At 38.1% G+C, this 21,697-nt stretch overlaps 1 protein-coding gene across 1 annotated transcript in view; it reads left to right on the top strand.

The window, feature by feature from the left end:
* LOC111143860 (dynein axonemal heavy chain 12) overlaps positions 1-21,697 on the top strand; it is a 208,273-nt gene that overhangs the window by 63,638 nt on the left and 122,938 nt on the right. Inside the window, exons 22-31 of the mRNA XM_022497828.1 lie at positions 630-749; positions 1,262-1,418; positions 1,650-1,822; positions 10,394-10,546; positions 10,794-11,033; positions 11,362-11,607; positions 11,947-12,066; positions 17,526-17,635; positions 20,788-20,971; positions 21,097-21,237. Coding sequence (XP_022353536.1) covers positions 630-749; positions 1,262-1,418; positions 1,650-1,822; positions 10,394-10,546; positions 10,794-11,033; positions 11,362-11,607; positions 11,947-12,066; positions 17,526-17,635; positions 20,788-20,971; positions 21,097-21,237 — 1,644 coding nt within the window. The remainder of the gene's footprint in view (positions 1-629; positions 750-1,261; positions 1,419-1,649; positions 1,823-10,393; positions 10,547-10,793; positions 11,034-11,361; positions 11,608-11,946; positions 12,067-17,525; positions 17,636-20,787; positions 20,972-21,096; positions 21,238-21,697) is intronic.

The following is a 21,697-nucleotide window of genomic DNA, read 5'->3' as shown; positions in this document are numbered from 1 at the left end:
TTAAATCAGTATCAATATATAATCTATTAAACCAATTTTTTTTACAGATTAATAAATCCCTTACATTTCATTATAATAGAAGTGATATGTATTCTATATAGAAAACTTGACAACTCCCTATAGCAAAGCAGCGTAAAAACGTATAAAATTGGGGCACTTGGGTGGCTCAGTCGTTAAGCATCTACTTCCGCTCAGGTCATGATCCTAGAGTCCTGGGATCAAGTCCCGCATCAGACTCCCTGCTCAGTGGGAAGACTGCTTCTCCCTCTTCCACTCCCCCTGCTTGTGTTCCTCTCTTGCTGTGTCTTTCTCTGCCAAACAAATAAATAAAATCTTTAAAAATATATAGAAATAAATTTCTGGAATAATCAACAATCAAATTTTTCCAGAGATAACTGATTATTAACATATTAGTGTTCATTTTACTACTCTTTTATGAATAAACAAATGAATAAATAAACAAATGAATAAACAAATTTTTCTTTTAAATAGTCATCTGGAAATTTTCATAACTATGTGATATTCTAGCCTATAAATATATCAAATGTTGTATTTCCCCATTATTAGACATTTAGCTTTTTATTCCTTTCATAATCTTTTAAAGTTAGAAATGCATTTTAATTGTTCAGGCATATCCAGAATCCGCAAGAAAAGACTGGGTTCGAGAGTGGCCTGGCCAAGTTGTACTCTGTGTTTCTCAAATGTTCTGGACTTCTGAGACACAGGAAGTTATAAGTGGTGGGACAGAGGTAAAGCATTTATTTATTTATTTATTTATTTATTTATTTATTTATTTATTTAATTAGAGAGTGCATATGCAGGAGAGGGGCAGAGGGAAGAGGGAGAATCTTAAGCATGCTCCATACCCAGTATGGAGTCTGAAATACAGCTCGATCTTACAACCCTGATATCATAACCTGAGCCAAAATCAAGAGTCGGATGCTTAACCAACTGAGCTACCCAGGTAGCCCAAAGCAATTTTTTTTATACATATAGCATTCTTTTCTACTGCTATGTTTCTTAGTTAGCTTATCTATTTTTGTAAAGGCAGTCTTCCCATCTGTTTATACATCTAGCATTAAAATTATAGTTATTTGGAAACTTGTTCTCAGTATTTTATGAAGCTTAGACAAATCCATTCTGTTCTAGAATTCATTTCTATATCAAGATATGAAGTCAGAATTGTTTTGTAAAAGAGTATATAAAATACGTATTTTTAGATACTATACACCATTAGTTTAATTGCTTTTTTATTTTGTAGGCATTAAAGAAATACTATAAGGAACTTCAGAATCAGCTAAATGATATTGTAGAGCTGGTAAGGGGAAAACTGTCGAAGCAGACCAGGATTACTCTGGGAGCTTTGGTTACAATTGATGTCCATGCCAGAGATGTGGTCATGGACATGATTGATATGGGTATGTGACTCTTCTCTGTAATGTTAAAGATAAAATATTAATAGCTTCTAGAAACCAAGTTTTATACTATATGTTGTTTTCACTCTCAACAGAATTTAATTTACTTGATTCTTTCTATAAATTAGCAAATTATTTTAATATCTGCTGTTACAAAAAATGATAGGATACCTATTTTTCAAATTATTTTTCCATTTCAGGATTATGTGTCTTGTTTTACCTTATTCTTTCTAGGTGTCTCCCATGATACAGATTTCCAGTGGCTTGCTCAGCTTCGATATTATTGGGAATTTGAAAATGCTCGAGTTCGTATCATTAATTGCAATGTAAAATATGCTTATGAGTATCTTGGTAACTCACCTCGACTTGTCATTACACCGTTAACTGACAGGTGTTACAGAACATTGGTATGTATTTAAATTATTTTGATTCATACATTAAAATTACTTTTTCGTTTGTGTCATACTTTTTTAAAAAAGATTTTATTTATTTATTTGACTGGGAGAGACACAGTGAGAGAGGGAACACAGGCAGGGGGAGTGGGAGAGGGAGAAGCAGGCTTCCCGCTGAGCAGGGAGCCTGTTGCAGGGCTCAATCCCAGGACCTGGGATCATGACCTGAGCTGAAGGCAGATCGCTTAATGACTGAGCCACCCAGGTGCCCCTGTTGTCATACTTTCTTATCCAAATTTAACATGGCTATCCCCATTTTATTCTCTTTTTAAAATTTTTTTGTTAACATATAATGTATTATTTGTTTCAGGATTACAGCTCTGTGATTCATCAGTCTTACACAATTCACAACACTCACCATAGCACACACCCTCCCCAGTGTCTATCACCCAGCCACCCCTATCCTTCCCACCAATCTGCCCCCCCACCCCCGCACTCCAGCAACCCTTCCACTCCAGCAACCCTCAGTTTTGTTCCTGAAATTATGGGTTTCTTATGGTTTGTCTCCCTCTCTGGTTTCATCTTGTTTCATTTTGCCCCTCCCTTCCCCTATGATCTTCTGTCTTGTTTCTCAAATTCCTCCTATCTGTGAGATCATATGATAATTGTTTTTCTCTGATTGATTTATTTCGCTTAGCATAATACCCTCTAGTTCCAACCACATCATTGCAAATGGCAAGATTTCATTTTTTTTGAAGGCTACAAAATATTCGACTGTATATGTATACCACATTGTCTTTATCCATTCATCTGTTGATGGACATGTAGGCTCTTTCCATAGTTTGGCTGTTGTGGACATTGCTGCTATAAACATGCAGATGCACATGCCCCTTTCGATTCCCATGTTTATATCTTTGGTGTAAATACCCAGTTGTGCAATTGCTGGGTCATAGGGTAGCTCTATTTTCAACTTCCTCCATACTGTTTTCCAGAGTGGCTGCACCAGCTTGCATTCCCACCAACAGTGTAGGAGGTTGCATCTTTCTCTGCATCCTCGCCAACACCTATCATTTCCTGACTTGTTAATTTTAGCCATTCTGACTGGTGTGAGGTGGTATCTCATTGTGGTTTTGATTTGTATTTCCCTGATGCTGAGTGATGTTGTGAGCACTTTTTCATGCATCTGTTGGCCATTTGGATGGCTTCTTTGCAGAAATGTCTGTTCATGTCCTCTACCCATTTCATGAATGGATTATTTGTTCCTAGGGTGTTGAGTTTGATAAGTTCTTTATAGATTTTGGATACTAGCCCTTTATCTGACAAGACATTTTCAAATATCTTCTCCCATTCTGTTGGTTGTCTTTTGGTTACGTTGAGTGTTTCCTTTGCTGTGCAAAAGCTTTTGATCTTGATGAAGTCCCAGTAGTTCATTTTTGCCCTTTCTTCCCTTGCCTTTGGTGATGTTTCTAGGAAGAAGTTGCTGCGGCTGAGGTCGAAGAGGTTGCTGTCTGTGTTCTCCTCAAGGATATTGATGGATTCCTGTCTCACACTGAGGTCTTTCAACCATTTTGAGACTATTTTTGTGTGTGGTGCGAGGAAATGGTCCAGTTTCATTCTTTTGCATGTGGCTGTCCAATTTTTCCAACACCATTTGTTGAAAAGACTGTCTTTTTTCCACTGGGCATTCTTTCCTGCTTTGTTGAAGATTAGTTGACCATTAAGTTGAGGGTCCATTTCTGGGCTCTCTATTCTGTTCCATCGATCTATGTGTCTGTTTTTGTGCCAGAACCATACTGTCTTGATGATGACAGGTTTTTAATAGAGCTTAAAGTCTGGAATTGTGATGCACCCAGCTTTGGTTTTCTTTTTCAACATTCCTCTGGCTATGTGTGGTCTTATCTGGTTCCATATAAATTTTAGGACTATTTGTTCCATTTCTTTAAAAAAGGTGAGGATATTTTGATAGGGATTGCATTAAATGTGTAGATTGCTCTAGGTGGTATGGACATTTTCACAATATTTGTCTTCCAGTCCATGAGCATGGAACGTTTCTCCATTTCTTTGTGTCTTACTCAATTTCTTTCATGAGTATTATATAGTTTTCTGAGTACAGATCCTTTACCTCTTTGGTTATATTTATTCCTAAGTGTCTTATGATTTTGGGTGCAATTATAAATGGGATCAACTCCTTAATTTCTCTTTGTTTTGTCTTGCTGTTGGTGTATAGAAATGCAACTGATATCTGTGCATTGGTTTTATATCCTGACACTTTACTCAATTCTTTTGTGAGTTCTAGCAGATTTGGGGTAGAATCTTTTGGGTTTTCCACATAAAGAATGATATCATCTGCAAAGAATGAGAGTTTGACTTTTTTTTTTAAGATTTTATTTATTTATTTGACAGACAGAGATCACAAGTAGGCAGAGAGGCAGGCAGAGAGAGAGAGGAGGAAGTAGGCTCCCTGCTCCCTGAGCTGAAGGCTAAGGCTTTAACCTACTGAGCCACCCAGGCACCCAAGAGTTTTTCTTTGCTGATTTGGATATCTTTTATTTCTTTTTGTTGTCTGATTGCTGAGGCTAGGACTTCTAGTACTATGGTGAATAGCAGTGGTGATAGTAGACATCACTGCCATATTCCTGATCTTAAGGGAAGAGCTCTCAGATATTCACTGTGGGTTTTCATTGATGGCTTTGATGATATTGAGGTATGTACATTCTATGCCTACACTGTGAAGAGTTTTGATCAAGAAAGGATGCTGTACTTTGTCAAAAGCTTTTTCAGCATCAACAGAGAGTATCATATGGTTCTTGTTCTTTCTTTTATGAATGTATTGTATCACATTGATTGATTTATGGATATTGAACCAACCTTGCAGCTCAGGAGTAAATCCCACTTGGTTGTGGTGAATTATCCTTTTAATGTACTGTTGGATCCTATTGGCTAGTGTTTTAGTGAGAATTTTTGCATCCATGTTCATCAGGGATATTGGTCTGTGATTCTCCTTTTTGATGAAGTCTTTGGTTTTGGGATCAAGGTAATGCTGGCCTCATAGAATGAGTTTGGAAGTTTTCCTTCCATTTCTATTTTTTGGAACAGTTTCAGGAGAATAGGTATTAATTCTTCTTTAAATGTTTGGTAGAATTCCCCTTGGGAAGCCATCTGACTCTGGACTCTTGTTTGTTGGGAGATTTCTGATTACTGCTTCAGTTTCCTTACTGGTTATGGGTCTGTTCAGGTTTTCTATTTCTTCCTGGTTCAGTTTTGGTAGTTTATGTCTCTAGGAATCTATCCATTCCAGATTGTCTAATTTGCTGGCATATTGTTGCTCATAATAAATTCTTATAATTGTTTGTATTTCTTTGGTGTTGGTTGTGATCTCTCCTCTTTCATTCATGATTCCTTTCCCCCAGAAAGGAAAAAATTAAAAAAAAAAAAAAGGAAAGGAGAGAATGTGATCAGGTGGGACACTAGAACAAAGCTATACACTAGATTTTGGTCTGTTTAAAGAAACTGTATCCTGGGGCACCTGGGTGGCTCAGTGGGTTAAAGCCTCTGCCTTTGCTCAGGTCATGATCCCAGGGTCCTGGGATCAAGCCTCTGCTTGGGCTCTCTGCTCAGCAGGGGAGCCTGCTTCCTCCTCTCTCTCTGCCTGCTTCTCTGCCTACTTGTGATTTCTGTCTGTCAAATAAATAAATAAATAAAGTCTTAAAAAAATATAAACTGTATCCTAAAATCTTAAAGAAAGAAAAACTTGTATATATACACAAAAAGTAAGGTTAAATAAAATGAAGGGTAGAATACGACTGTAAAAATGAAAATTAAATAAGATTTTTTAAAAAGGAATTGATAAGATAAGATGTTGGTTAAAATAGGAAAGAAGAAAATTTTTTAAAAAATAGAAAAAGAAAAAATAAAATTAAAAAAATTAACTTTGAAAGACTGAAGAATCATGGGGAAAAAGCCATGTGTGCTGTATTCCCCTAGCACTGGTGTTTTGCAATTCTCATTTATCAGTAGACTTGGTCTTGGCTGGATGGTCTTGCTAATCTTCTGGGGGGCGTGGGGGCCTGTTGCAGTGTTTCTCCCATGTCTTTGCCTGTGGTGGAATTGCACTGCCCTAACCAGGGGCCAGGCTAATCAATCTGCTTGGGTTTGCTCTCAGTAGCTTTTGTTCTGTGAATGCTTTCTCTATAGCTTTGGAAGACCGGAATGAAAATGGCGGCCTCCCAATCTCTGGCTGGGAGGGTCCAAGAGCTTGGGGCACCACTCCTCAGTTTTCCCTCAGAGAAAAGCAGTCAATCACTCCTGTCTCCCTGGTCTCTGGCTGCACTCCATGCTCACCTGGCCTGTGACCAAGCATTTCTATATCTGGCTCATGGCCCTATTTGGAGTCTCCAAACCAAGCCAAATCCTGTGGCAGGCTCCCACACCCCTCCTCTGGGGGAGTACAGGGAGTCCTGAGACCACACTGTCCCCACGAAGGCGCCACCCCCCCAATCCCACTGAGCTGCTGGAGTGATGTCCCTCAGCAGAGCAGACTTCTAAAAGTTCCAATTTTGTGCTCTGCTGCTATATCACTTGCTGGGAGCTGTCACCTGGGTGGCTCAGTTGGTGAGCCACTCAACCAACTGTCTATTGGTCTATCTTCCTCCCATGGTCTATCTTCCCATATACCATCTTGGATTCACTTCTCCCGTGGTCTGTCTTCCACATGGTCTATCTTCCCATATATCATCCTGGATTCACTTCTTCACATGTTCTATCTTCCAGAAAGTGGTCACTTTTGCATTCATAGAATCGCTGCTATTCTTTGAACTCTTGTTGAGTTTGTAGCTCTTCAGAATGGTTTGATAACTATCTACCTCAATTCCTGGGGTCAGACGAAATTCAGGTCTCCTACTCCTCTGCCACCTTGCTCCTCCCCCTCCTCATTTTATTCTCTTATCTGTAATAGTTGAATAGAGTTGTCCCTTCCTGGTCCCAAAATCCCTTTATATGAAATTATAGTAATGTATATTTACTTTTGGATCCTTTTGTAGAATACAAGAGTGTTTGGATACCAATGCTTGAAAATTATGAGTCACTCCCAGTAGGGATAATTAGAAAAAGAAGGTATTAGAGATTTAAAGAGAAAACTGAAGTTTCAGAAAATGGTATCAGTTTTTGCAGTGGAGTTCTGGGAGACATGAAAGGAAGATGAGTAAAGTCCATCTGGGCCTTGGAACTCCAAGTTATTTCTGCTGAAAGGAGGGAGAGAGCTGAAAATGTGGGGGGTGATACTAAGTTCTGTTTTTGTTGAGCTATGGAAGATAAAGCTATGACTATATAAAACAAAAACCAAAAAACAAAAACCACCTGAGTATAAGGTTGCCAGATAAAATATGGGACTCTAAGGTAAATTTGAAATTCAGATAAATAATGAATAATTTGTTAATGTAAGTATGTTCCAAATATTGCACAGGACATACTTATATTAACCAATTATTCATTGTTTATCTGAAATCCAAAATTTTAAAAAATATATTTATTTATTTGTCTTAAAAATATATTTATTTATTTGTCAGAGAGAGAGAGTGCACAAGTAGGGGGAGCAGCAGGCAGAGAGAGAGGCAAGTGGAGGGAGAAGCAGGCTCCCTGCTGAGCATGAGCAAGGAGCCTGATGTGGGACTTGATACCAGGATCCTGGGATCATGACCTGAGTTGAAGGCAGACACTTAACCGATTGAGCCATCCAGGCATCCCCTGAAATTCAAAATTTTTTTAAAAGATTTTATTTATCCATTTGAGAGAGAAAGAGTGAGAGAGAGCATGAGAGAGGAGAAGGTCAGAGGGAGAAGCAGACTCCCCGTGGAGCTGGGAGCCCAATATGGGACTCGATCCTGGCACTCTGGGATCACGACCTGAGCCAAAGGCAGTGGCTCAACCAACTGAGCCACCCAGGTGCCCAGAAATTAAAATTTACCTGGGCATTCTGTATTTTTATTTGCTAAATCTGGTAACACTACCTGGGAATTGAGGAGAAGCATCAAGAAACACCAATCCACCTGTGCTGAGTAAGTAAAATTCAAGTGTCCTTGAGTCTTCTAGAAGCAGAGACAGAATGAGAATTCTTGGGCAAATGATTTACTAGGGAATGTCCTCAGTAAAAACCTGTAGGAAAGTGAGGAAAATAGGTGGGGAAAGCTAAATAAAGATGTAGTTTCAACGGAAGTATAGCCTTAGCCTGATCCCATAGGGAGCTTTGGAGCATGAAATACATCCTGGGTGTACCCCACTTTAAGGCAAAGGGGCCTGGCTTTTATATCTCTTTATGGTCATTGACTATCAGTCACACCTGGGGCTAGAGGTATGAAAATTAAGGAAGGGAAACCTCACTAAAATGGAGTTGAGAGGCCAGAAGGAGAAACTCTTAAGGCCTACTACCACTCCTTGTGCAAAACCAACAGGAAGAGAGGTACTTTCATTCATGACAGGAAGAAGCATATACTTGACTTCCCAGACAGGATTAAAGACTTTCTTCTTAAGGAAGAGTCCAGCCAATGAAAGACTGTCACAAATCAGCCAATAAAAAGCTACTACACTTGGAACTCTCAGTTTCTTCCAATGGACTTCTTGTTTATAATGGCCCCTCCCATCATTCCCTTTCCTCTATAAAGGAGCATTCCTCTCCTGCATTCTCTGGACTTGCCCATGGTTTGATAGTAGCTTTCATGGTCTGAATTGCAATGGTCTTCCATTCCTGAGTAAACTGTTTTTGCTGGTAAGATAACTGACGGTTTTAACAGTAACAAGGGTGTGAGTAAGCTTTCAGGTGTTTGTGGATAAAATATCTATTTTTTTTAAGATTTTATTATTTATTTGACAGAGAGAGACAGCGAGAGAGGGAACAGAAGCAGGGGGAGTGGTGGGGGGGAGAACCAGACTCCTTGAGGGGCAGGGAGCCCAATGCAGGGCTCAGTCCCAGGACCCTGCGATCATGACCGAGCGGAAGGCAAATGCTTAACAACTGAGTCACCCAGGTGACCTGGATAAGGTAGCTCCTATTAGTAGAGGGAAATTCTCAGGAGAAAAAAAAAAAAAACAGTTGTGAGCTATTTGTAGCTGATACAGCAATTGAGGGATGGCTACAATGGCCAGTAAAAAGTGTCAGTGCATCTAGGATAACATGTTTCACCAACACTTCCACTTTCTCAGGAAGCTACCAGAGAGCAGGGACCATGTCTGTCTTGTTCTCTACTCTAGGGGTGAACAAGTACACAGTCCCTAAATATTTGTTGTGTAAATGAATCTCAAGCCTCTGTGTCCTATACGGGGCCTCAGAAAAATCAGAAACTGTGAATACTTGTGGAAGCTCATAGCTTTGAGTTGTAAGATCAGAATCTCACTAAACACTTGTCTAGAACACTATGCACTGAAAAAAAATTCCGTTGTCTGTAATAAAGGGAACCCATTTGTAAGCATTTTGGGAGAACCTGAGGTTTCCAGCAGTCAAGTTAATGGGCATTAATAGTATAGCATTTATTGTAAACTTGGGTATATATATTATAAAGATGGGTAAAATATTGATACTGCTTTTAATAAACTTATTTTAGTAAATGTAAAATAATATAAATCAAAATTTATTTTATTATTAAATTGTTTTTAATAGACTTTTTTTAGAGCAGCTTTAAGTTCATGGCAAAATTAAGCAGAAATTAATTAAGCTCCATAGATGGGAGCTCCCATCTATGCCTTACCTGTACCATATGTACAACTTTGGTCTCTTAACCCAATTTTTTCTAAAAGGAGTTAATTTTCACACTTAACACTAGTTTTCTTGAAACAAACTCCACAGTTGGAGTCGACTATAATTTATATGCTTCTAAAAATTTCCAGCCACTGTTCTAGTCGTTAAGGAGACCCAGGAAGAATTCAGAAACTCCTGACCTTGCTCTCAAACAGCTTAAAGACCAATTGAGAGAGAGAAAAAATAGTGTGCAAAATTAACTGCAATGCAAGGTAGAAAGTGATCATTCCTGGAAGAGAACTACAGAACAGTGTTGTAGGAATGGAGAACATACCATGAGTGGAGTGCAATAGCCAGGTGAATTATGGACCAAGTTGTGTAAATAAGTCATCTGTTTCTCTTCCAACTGATGGACCCCTATTTACAACACTCATTTGCAAGTGTTGGCCCTTGGCATCTAGCCATGGAGATTGTCATTAATGGTCTCCGCAACTATCTCTAGTCAAAGCCTTCTGACCCAATGCTAATACCTCAAGGCTAGATTCTCTTTTGTTTGTAAAGGCAAATGGTATACTCATGAGGTATTATAATATAAGGTGATTTTGATACATTTTCCTTGTGCAGCTGGAGAAGTGGATGCTAAAAATTAACTGAACAATCTAGTTGTATTACTGCCCCTTTGAAGCTACAAATAAGACTAAATCAATTTTGTAAGCAATGGTCTATCATAGGTTTTCTTTTCTGTTTTTTTTTTTTTTTTTTTTTTTTTTTTAGTTTTTCATTGTTTTTTTTTTCTTTTCTTTTTTTCTTTTTTTTTTTTTAAAGCATGGATTTCTTTTCACATACATTTTTCTTTTCAGATAGGTGCCTTCTATTTGAACCTTGGAGGAGCCCCAGAGGGACCAGCAGGAACAGGAAAAACTGAAACCACCAAGGACTTGGCTAAAGCTCTTGCTGTCCAGTGTGTAGTGTTCAACTGTTCAGATGGGCTAGATTATCTAGCAATGGGAAAGGTACAAAGTTGCTTATTAATGTTATAAACTTACAGCTGGGTCCAACGGGATAAACTGAAACAAACTCATGTTTAAACATTATCTGAATGTTTATGCATTCCTTGAACCTCAGTTTTAGGGGTAAAGACATTGTTTTTATACTTGGGGGTTTACTGGGTTTCATTTTCAGTTTTGACTTAAAAGATTCAATATTTAACAAATGATGCTCCTTTGTAAGAAAACTCTGTTGCTTTTGTCTTGTTCTTAGTTTTTTAAAGGATTGGCCTCTTCTGGTGCTTGGGCTTGCTTTGATGAATTTAATCGGATTGAGTTGGAAGTGTTGTCAGTGGTAGCTCAACAGATCCTTTGCATTCAGAGAGCCATTCAACAGAAACTGGAAGTGTTTGTTTTTGAAGGAACAGAACTGAAGCTCAATCCAAACTGTTTTGTAGCCATTACCATGAATCCTGGCTACGCGGGACGTTCTGAATTGCCAGACAATCTTAAGGTAATAATTTATAAGAGTGTAATTTTAATCAAATGTAACAGCACAATCCACTCAGAATGGTATGATTTTCTCACATGTATTTGTAAATTTCCCTTTTACCTTTGCCATCCCTCATAAGGTAAACCTCTAAAAACTTTTTTCGGTGTTTAACACCTATTAAAGTGTATGAAACCGTGCTATCGAAAAAAAAATCACAGAATTAATGAAAAGGTGCTCCTTTAGGGGAATAAACTTGAATATCATCGCATTCTCTTGGGATGCTTGTGGTTAGCTTTTAAAAACGGTTTCCCTTATATCAATAATATATTTTATTCATTATATACTCCAGGTTCTTTTTAGAACAGTGGCCATGATGGTTCCAAACTATGCCCTCATAGCAGAAATCTCCCTCTACTCCTATGGATTTCTGAATGCGAAACCTCTGTCTGTGAAGATAGTGATGACCTACAGGCTTTGCTCAGAGCAGCTCTCGTCACAATTTCATTATGACTATGGAATGCGAGCAGTAAAAGCGGTTTTAGTGGCTGCTGGAAACCTAAAACTAAAATTTCCAAATGAAAATGAAGATATACTAGTAAGTATTAAATATATGTGTTGTGAAAGCTTCAGTATCAGATTTTTTTTAATTAAAAAATTTTTTTAAGGAAAGTTCATCAGGAGCTATAATGAGGCAAATAAGAGAGTTGTTGGCTTTGAACTTTTTTATGTGAGGTTGAAATAGTACTTTTGGGGTGATGTTATTATTCATTATACTTTATGTGAATCCAAGGACCTTCTGGCTTGATAAGCATAGTGTTGACTGTTCAGTATGGGGATTCCATAGAGCAATGTGAGAGGAAATTTGACTTTTAGTGGTGGGGAGGGGAGGGAATATGGGCAAGTAACTTATGTTCCACTCTTTGGATGATTTTAGCTTCTTCGATCAATTAAAGATGTGAATGAACCAAAGTTTCTATCACATGATATACCCTTATTTAATGGAATAACTAGTGATCTATTTCCTGGTATTAAACTTCCTGAAGCTGACTATCATGTAAGTAAATCTGTGAGAATGACGTATTCGATTGTTTTAAATGAGGGAAATTATTCTATTCAGAGGATAAACCCTTATTTTGGCCACTTTCATTAATGAGCATGAGTAAATTCTAGTATCTTCTGTTACATGATACCAATGTTGATAAGATTCAGTTTAAAAATAATGTTCTTTCTGAGAGAATGAGTACTTTAGAAAAAGATTTTATTTATTTGACAGCACAAGTAAATTTAAATTACAAACAAAACAATCTTAATGAGATGGATGACATGTGGCTGAAATTAAATGTTATTTTGTGGCAATTTCTATGGTAAAATGTACAGTGAATACTTTTTGAGTTCAGCATGTACTGAATTTTTTCCGTCTAATGATTCAATTCTTCCACCCAATCTCTCTGTTGATATTGCTGTGAAAATTTCAATTTGTTTGAGCCATTATATCATTAAGGCATTGCTTGCTTAAAGGCATCATTTACTTTTTTAGCTTTTTTTTTTTTTTTAAGCTTCAAACTCAAATGCTAATATACATCCTATGGCAGTGTCAGATTAATGTGATTCTAGGGTGTTTTCCAAAACCAGCAACCAGTTCTCTTCTCTGGACAACAACTGGATGTTCAACAATTCAATTCTGACACAAACTCCAGGTAGTTATTGTCAGACTCCACAGATTAAAGTCTCAGTCCTATAAGACTGCCCCTCACTTCAGTCAGTCTCAAGTTCTGGGCCACCTGTGTTTTTGGTTGGCTGGGGTTTCCATAACCTCCCCACCCAGCTTTGGTAATTCACTAGAATAGCTCACAGAAATCAGGAACACAGTTACTTATGTTTACCAGTTTATTATAAAGGATACAACCTGGGGCTGGAGGAGGGGGTAGTCTGGCTGGCTCACTGGTAGAACATAGGGATTCTTGACCTCAGGATGGTTGTTGGTTCAAGACCCACATTGGGTGTGGATCCTACTTTTAAAAAAATAAAAAGTAAGATATAAAGGATACAACTTGGGATGAACCAAATGGAAGAGAAGTATAAGGTAAGGTAGGTATGGGGGGGGGCGGTGGCAGTATACTTCAGAGTATGTCAATCTCCCTGTACCTCAATGCGCTCACCAAACCAGAAGCGCTCTGAATCTTGTTGTTCAGGAATTTTTACAGAGCTCTGTCTTCTGCCCTTTCCCTTCCTCCTCCATCCCAGTGCATTCACCAAAGGCTGGTAAGTAGGGCTGAAAGTTCCAACCCTCTCATCACTGAGTCTTTCTTGTGACTGGCACCATCCTGAGGCTATCCCCTTGTGTGATTGACAAGGGCTCATTTTTTTTCCCATTTTATTTTATTTCTTTTCAGTGTTCCAAAATTCATTGTTTATGCACCACACCCAGTGCTCCATGCAATGCATGCCCTCTATAATACCCACCACCAGGCTCATTAAGAATAACAAAGGAAATTTTAAGGGTTATAGGGCCCTGTGCCAGGGACTGGGAATAAAGACCATATATATTTCTATATTATACTCCAGGTAATTAGCAAGTTGATTCAAGATATGCTAATAGGATTTTAAAAAATTTAACATTTTCATGGAGAATTCTTATCCTATGAATATAGCAATCAATCGATGGATTCCCAGCTTCCAGTTTGAAAACTACTGCTAGGAGTCAGTGCTACGAGGTGCATAGCCAAGTGACTCAGTGCACCTGCAGATGAGCCAAGGGGAGCCAGGGCCATTGAAAAAAACCCATGTCCTATTGTTTTTTATATGTACAGTATTTCTTTGTTTTTCCTTTACTGACTTCTTTTGGTTTCAGATAGTGTTTATTTCTCCATTCTCTTCTCTGTTGGACTTTTAGTACCTCAGTGGTCACTCCACAGGTTGTAATATACATCCTTGACTTCCTACAATTTAAGTTTGTATTTCATCATTTCAGAAACAACATAAAATCTTTAAGTGGTATAATTTTATTATGCACTCACCTCTGCCCATTGTACTATTGTCATCATGTATTTTATTTCTACATATTATAAACCACAACCAGTGTTATTTTTTTATTTTGGTATTAGCATTTGAAAAACGTCCTTTCTGTTTACTTTTCTAGTGTTTTTAATTCTTTCTAGCAGAAATATGCTTTCATCTGAGATCTTTTTCCTTCAACAGAAAGAACTTCCTTTGGTATTTCTTATGTGCATGTGGGTCTTTCGGCAACTAATTCTGTTAGCTTTTCTTTGTTTGAAATGTCTTTATTTAGCCTTCATTTCTAAAGAATTTTTTCACTAAATACAGAAATCTAGATTGGCAGGGGTCTGCCCCTCTTTCTTCATTGTTTTAAAGATGTTATTCTGTTAACTCCTGGCTCTCATTGTTATGGTTGGAAGTCCGGTATTTTTCTTATTTATGTGTATCTGATTTTAGAGTGTGTTTTCCCTCCAGCTCTCTTAATATTTTTCTTTGCTGTGTGCCTTGTGTTGTTTGTTTGGTATTTATCTTGCTTGGATTTGTTGCACTTCTTGAATCTATGGATTGATGTCTTTAGGAAATTCTCAGTAGTTATCTCAAGATATTTCTTCTCTTTTTTGTCTTCCTTGTCCTTCTGGGACACCAATTAAATGTATGTTAGATCATTTTGTTGCAGGTTTGCAGGATTCTTGTCTGATTGGGCCTGAAGAATGAATCTCATGGACACAAAAGGGTGAAAGTTTATTAAGTAAGGTGAGAAGAGAAAGACAAAAGCTCTCTAGGGTGAGAGAGGTCCCAAATGGGTTGCCACAGAGGGCTTTCAGTGACAGTCTTTTATTGAGAACTGACTGGGAAGCTTGTGCCATCTTGTTTTGTTCCCTTATCTCTTGCTCAGCTCTGTCTCAGTCTCCACCTGCCAGGAGTAGTTTCAGAGCCTAGTCAGGCGAGTCAGGGACCACCTATCTCTCCTGCCTATACCTAAACAGTACCTGGAGGCAGAAGGAGCTATACTGGGATTGTGAGGCATGACTGATTGTATACTTTTTGATTAGTGGGGGTTAAGGATAGCACATGTCTCCAAGGAATCTGGAAACAAGGTTTTCAGGACCCCGAGGGGCTAGCTGCTGCTAAGGTAAGGTTGCTTTTAAACATGAAGACACTGAGGCCGCCACAAGCTCCTTGAGGAAGGTCATGCTCTGCATGTTTCAGGTATCAGAGGGCTGCAAACTGTAGAGATTTTTTTTTAAGATTTTATTTATTTATTTGACAGACAGAGATCACAAGTAGGCAGAGAGGCAGGCAGAGAGAGAGAGGAAGGGAAGCAGGCGCCCTGCTGAGCAGAGAGCCGGATGCGGGGCTCGATCCCAGGACCCGGGGATCACGACCTGAGCCGAAGGCAGCGGCTTTAACCCACTGAGCCACCCAGGCGCCCCCTGTAGAGAGATTTTTAAGTTACATTTCTTTTGCCATTGTTTTCCCCCATCAATTTTATATTGCCTCACACATCTTTTATGTTCTGTTTTTGTTTATTGTTTTGATTTTCTGTGCTGTAGTTTGGATACATTTTATTAGCCTGTCTTTAAGATCAGTGATTTTTTTTGTTTTATTCAGTCCACTGATAAATCTATCCAATGAATTATTAATTTCACATATTTTTTCCATTTTAGTATGTCCAATCTGGTTTCATTAAAACCACATTTTTCTTTGCTTGAATTCATCTTTTCTTTTTCTTTCTTTTTTTTTTTTTTTAAGATTTCATTTATTTGACAGATCACAAGTAGGCAGAGAGGCAGGCAGAGAGAAGGGGGGAAGCAGGCTCCCTGCTGAGTAGGGAGCATGATGCAGGGCTCCATCCCAGGACCCTGAGATCATGACCTGAGCTGAAGGCAGAGGCTTAACTGGTTAACACTGAGCCACCCAGGCGCCCCTGATTTCTTCATCTTTTCATCTGTTTTCCATCATATTGTCTATTTTTCTCTTAAACATTTATGGAAGTTATTTTTATTGTTTTGCCAATTATGACCTCTCGGTCATCAGAAGTTTGTTTTTTTTCTCTTGATCTTCAGCTATTTCATCTCATGACTTCAAAGTTTGATTTTATGTTAAGAACTGTGTAAAAACAATTGTAGAGGCTACAGTATTATTTTCCCACAGAAAAAGTATGTTTTTCCTTTGTCAGGTAGCTAGACTGATGATCAGTTTAGTTGGGAGTTGACCCAAGTAGAGTTTTGTGGCAGCACTGTCGAACTTTAGTTTACTTCTGGTTTTCATATTTTCAGAGTGAAAATTGTTCTGTATTATAGAGCCATTCCTCTAGCAGCATTTTGGGGTTTAAGCATCCTAAGATTAGGGAATATCTGTGTGCCTTTCTAGCTAAGCCTTTGATTTCTTGTGTCACCTCATACTCAGCAAAAGCAAGGCAGTGGGTAAATCAGATTGGCATTTGAGCTTCTCCAGATTGAAATCTGTCACATGAGCCCACATGACCATTAAATTCTCTGATGGTTTTTCTTTACTTCAGCAAAGTCCCTGTGCCTGTGAGAAGCCCAATCCAATGCCCACCTGATGTCTGTAGCTGGAAAATGCTCCCAGCAGCTAAATTAGCATCAATTTGAGCTCATTCAGGAAGGCTGATCTGTTTCTGAAATTTAATTCCTTTAGACATACTTGTACCCATAGAACTTCTCTATCTTTAAAATTTATTTTTTTAAAGATTTTTTATTTATTTATTTGACAGAGAGAGATCACAAGTAGACAGAGAGGCAGGCAGAGAGAGAGAGAGAGAGGGAAGCAGGCTCCCTGCTGAGCAGAGAGCCCGATGCGGGACTCGATCCCAGGACCCTGAGATCATGACCTGAGCCGAAGGCAGCGGCTTAACCCACTGAGCCACCCAGGCGCCCTAAAATTTATTTTTTTAGATTCTCCATTTCTTTCTAGTTACTACAGTGTGAAGGATTTTTTTGGCATGTCCTTCCACATTCTAAACAAGGATGAAATTCTGGAAAACACAATTAAAAGGAGTTTCCATGCAGCTTGCACCTAATGCTGTGGTGCTCTGATCATTAACTTATAATAGGGAATAATAATTTTAAAGTAATTTAATTCTTTTTGTACTTCCTTTTAATTAAAAAAAAAAAGCTAAGTTTAAAAATAAATAAAGCTTTAAGGGATGCCTGGGTGGCCCAGTTGTTTAAATATCTCCCTTTGGCTCAGGTCATGAACCCAGGGTCCTGGGATCAAGTACCGCACTGGGCTTCTTGCTCAGCAGGGAGTCTACTTCTTCTACCTGCTGCTCCCCCTGCTTGTGCTCATGTGTACACTCTCTCTCTCTCTCTCTCTCTCTCACAAATAAATAAATAAATAAATATCTTTAAAAAAAATCTTTAAGAAATAATTTATCAATATAGGAAGATAAGTTTTTTTATTTCAAAATGAATAATCTAGATTTATAAAATATATATGAGATGATTTATAATACCATTTTATAAAAATGCATTCCATTTTTTTTTATTTTAGGAATTTTTGGAATGTGCTCATGAAGCCTGCAAAGTACATAATCTTCAGCCAGTTAAATTTTTTCTTGAAAAAATGATTCAGACATATGAAATGATGATTGTGAGACATGGGTAAGATTATAGATTATCTCTGTCTACCATAGTTAGATGTTTTTTTCAAATCGAACTATTAAAACAAAATTTATGAACCAAAGGACTCAGCAAATTTTGTACACTAGGTAGGCTAGGGAACAAAGACCGCCATCTCCCCATTTCCGTCCCAGTGCCTTAAAATAAAGATTTATTTCTCGCTCATGCTACCCATCCAACAAGGACTGGTAATGCATTCTCATTCAGTGAGGTGGCACTAGCAACCAGTGCACTTTGCCCTTTTGGTCATATGTTATTTGCTCTCCTCCATGCACATAAAACACACCCTTTCCTTCCCAGGAAGACAAGTTAAAAGTTCTAGTCAATCAATGAACCGTACTTGAAGTTCAAGATCTCTAGGTGATGCATGATAGTTTCTGCATCAGATTTGGAAGTTGTTCCTCTTGATCCAAAGACCTACAGACTAGAAAGACAAGTTGTCTGTCCTCCACACACCTAGTCTTAATTATAATATTGGGCTTCCTAAAACAGGTCATTAGAGCAGACACTACTATCCAGAAATTGAAGAACTGGAGACATAGCCAACATTGGTTGATTGCGATTCTGAAACCCATCTGGGTAATTGTTCCAGAGATAAATTGACTGTGATACTGATAGTTTAAACCTCAGGACCTCTAACTTGTAGGGGCATTTCCAAGGAGCCATAATCATTTGATACACATCATTTATTATATAGGGTATCATTATAGTGGCTCTGGACATTTTGTATCCATAGTTGTATTTGTATTTTTTTCCTATTCTATGGATTGTATAAACTTTAAACGCCGTAAACGCTGGATCCACTTCTGCATGATTTCACAGGGACTTTCCAGTTAACTGTTCTTTGTGGACACTGGTTAAACTTTGTTTCTTTCTTTCTCTTTTTCTTTTCTTCCTTTTTTCTTTTTTTTTTGTTCAACTTTCTTGAGCGGTCTTTCCATCTTCATTTTTTTCTCTGGTCACATGTGAAGTGAACAATAGAGAAGATGTCCTTGGGAGCTGAGAAATGTTTTCAGCCTGTTTCCTGCCTATAGAAAGTTGAGGTCTCAAAGGTTAAAGACAGGATTTAAAAAAAACAAAAACAAAAAAACTCCATAGTATGTAAATTTTCAAGCATATACAAAAATAGAGGGAATAGTACAATCAACTCTCATGCAAGGATCATTTTTAAAAATTTTTTATTTATTTGAGTGAGAGAGAGAGCACAAGCAGGGGCAGGGGAGGAGCAGAGGGTAGAGGGAGAAGTAGATCCCCCTGCAGAGCAGGGAGACCAATGTGGGGCTTGGTCCCAGAACCCTAGGGCCTCGGGGATCATGACCTGAGCCGAAGACAGACCCTCAACTGGCTGAGCCACCCAGGTGCCCCTGCAAGGATCATTTTTAAGTCTTGAATATTCACATGTGTTTTAGCCTAGACTCATAATTTCTTTGTCCATAAACTCCCTCAAAAACTTGATAAACTTCTTATTTGTTTGATTCCAAGCAGATCTATATGCCAGTAGCCACAACTACCGTCCTTACCAAGTCATACTTTTATAAATTCCCTTGCAGTATCCTTGAACCTATCAATTTTAATTGAGAAGATGACAAAGCTTAATCTATTTTCACTCCTGAAATGATTACTGGGAACCATATTAAAATTTCATACATTTTAATAGTGATACAAGCCCTACCCTTAATTTGGTCCTTGGCGCCAGGCTGAGTAGATGTTTGTTGTTCAAATCTTTTCTCAATTTATTTCTTACCAATTGGGGATGAAAGTAAATTGCCTGCAGTATCCTGAATTTCTGGACTCCCTTTATTCTCTTTCATTCCAGTTTGCAAACTGGCCATTTTTTTTTTTTTTTCTGGGCTCATTTCTTTCCAGTAGTTCTTTGTTAAATGTAGCCATTGGCTGGCATTATATACTAATAATAATCTGTTTACTATCCTTTTTCCTAAAATGGCAGTTTCATTAGGCAGTTTCATTTGTTTTCATTAGATTATCTTTCAGGTTACTTTAATGAACAGATTTACCAAATGTTTCATCATTGCATAACATTAATTCCCAGTCTTTTGGCCTCTAATAACAGTTAAATTTGCCACTCACAACCTGGCCTTTAAGCCAGTGCCACATATTTAAGTCTTTTTATTACGGCAAGAATACCTTTCCCCTTCTAGGAACCAGTTTCTGTCAGAAAGGATGGGCTAGATTATTCTTTAGAAACAATCAGCCCTAAGACCCAAATCTTAGTGACTTAAAAAAAACAACAACAACAAAGGGTTATTTCTCATTCATACTATGTCCACTATAGGTTAACAGGCAGGATCTGCTCATCATAATTACCCAGGGTCTCAGGCTGTTGGAGCAGTCAGCATCTCAACATGGTGGGTCACTGCTGTGTGAGAGGGAAAAGCTCTGTGAGGAGAGAGCTCTGTAAGCTCTCTCACTGGCAATGATATGTCCGCTGAGGAAGTAACATCCATGTTTTCCACTTATTACTCATTAGTCACTTAGAATTTCCACAAGAGGGCAAAGAATCCTACTATGTGCTAGGAGAGAGGAGATTCAGAAGTATTTGGCAAAGACCACCAGTGACTACTCTAGCAAGTAAAAACTTGAGGAACTGGGGCGGGGGAAGGAGGGATGGTGTAGCACTGGGTGCCTGGGTGGCTCAGTCCTTACGCATCTGCCTTCAGTGCAGGTCATGATCCCAGGGTCCTGGAATCGAGCCCCGCATTGGGCTCCCTGCTCACTGGGAAGCCTGCTTCTCCCTTTCCCACTCCCCCTGCTTGTGTTCTCTCTCTCTCTATCAAATAAAAACATAAAATCTTAAATAAATACTTGAGGAATGAGAACCTATCCCACTTCTCTCCTTGGGAGGCCCCAAGACATTCTTTTTTTCCAATCTTAAGAGTGTTCAGTTTTTGTTTTCACTTGGAGATTTTTTTTGTTATATTCTCTTTTGTAGATTATGGTATTAATGTAAAGAATTTTAGAGATCAACCAGTTCAGAAGTTAAATGTATTCTCCTCATGTCTGAGAAAAATTCATAAAATTTTAAAAGTTATAAATACCAGTATTTTAAACACCAGTATACAAATAATTTACCATTATTTTTTAGAATCTTCTTCTATAATTCTTTTCCTTAATAGTTTCATGTTAGTAGGAGAGCCTTTTGCTGCAAAGACAAAAGTTCTGCGTGTACTGGCTGACACTCTAACTCTTATGAATGAGTGTGGCTATGGAGAGGAAGAAAAAGTCATTTATCGGACTGTAAACCCCAAATCCATTACTATGGGCCAACTTTTTGGACAGTTTGATCCAGTGTCTCATGAGGTAATCTATAACATAAATATTCTCTTAGTGACAATGTACATTAAACCAAGAAATATGAAATGTTTTCAATATGATCACTTTATGGTTTTATAAAGGAAGCTTTCCAATTCTGTTTTCTTCCCCAGTGGACTGATGGTATTGTGGCCAACACTTTTAGGGAATTTGCTTTGTCAGAAACACCGGACCGGAAATGGGTTGTATTCGATGGTCCCATTGACACTTTGTGGATAGAAAGCATGAATACAGTATTGGATGACAATAAAAAGGTAAAATCATCAGGATTAAAAGCAAAACTGATGCACAGTGTGACTATACCAAACACTACTGAACTGTGAACTTAAGAAAAGGTTAACATGGTAGATTTAATGTAAAATGGCTTTTTTTTTTTTTTTGCCACAGTTTTAAAAAAAAGCAGAATAGGTGCAGACATGCTTAAGCAATGTTACATGTTCAACAACAAATTGACTAGGATTATACATTTAAAAAAAGGATGCAGCAAGTTTAATAAGTTTATAAATTATCTGTTCAATGAAAACTATGCTGTAGTAAATCCTCTGCTTAATTTTTTTTATAGAATAAAAAGGTATTAAAACCATTGCATTAGCAGGAGAGCACAGTAACGTAATAGATGTTAAGTTGTTAAGTGACTCCAGGCTCATGGTTTCTTACAGAACCTTAATATTTTAGGAGGAAATAAAAAGGCCTAATTCCTTTTTGAAAACATTG

Source organism: Enhydra lutris, unplaced genomic scaffold (genome assembly GCF_002288905.1).
Source record: "Enhydra lutris kenyoni isolate GAN:26980312 unplaced genomic scaffold, ASM228890v2 scaffoldscaffold10, whole genome shotgun sequence".
NCBI classification, from domain to species: domain Eukaryota; kingdom Metazoa; phylum Chordata; class Mammalia; order Carnivora; family Mustelidae; genus Enhydra; species Enhydra lutris.
The sequence above is the reverse complement of the archived record's forward strand: the minus strand, read 5'-3'. Positions and strand labels throughout refer to the sequence as shown.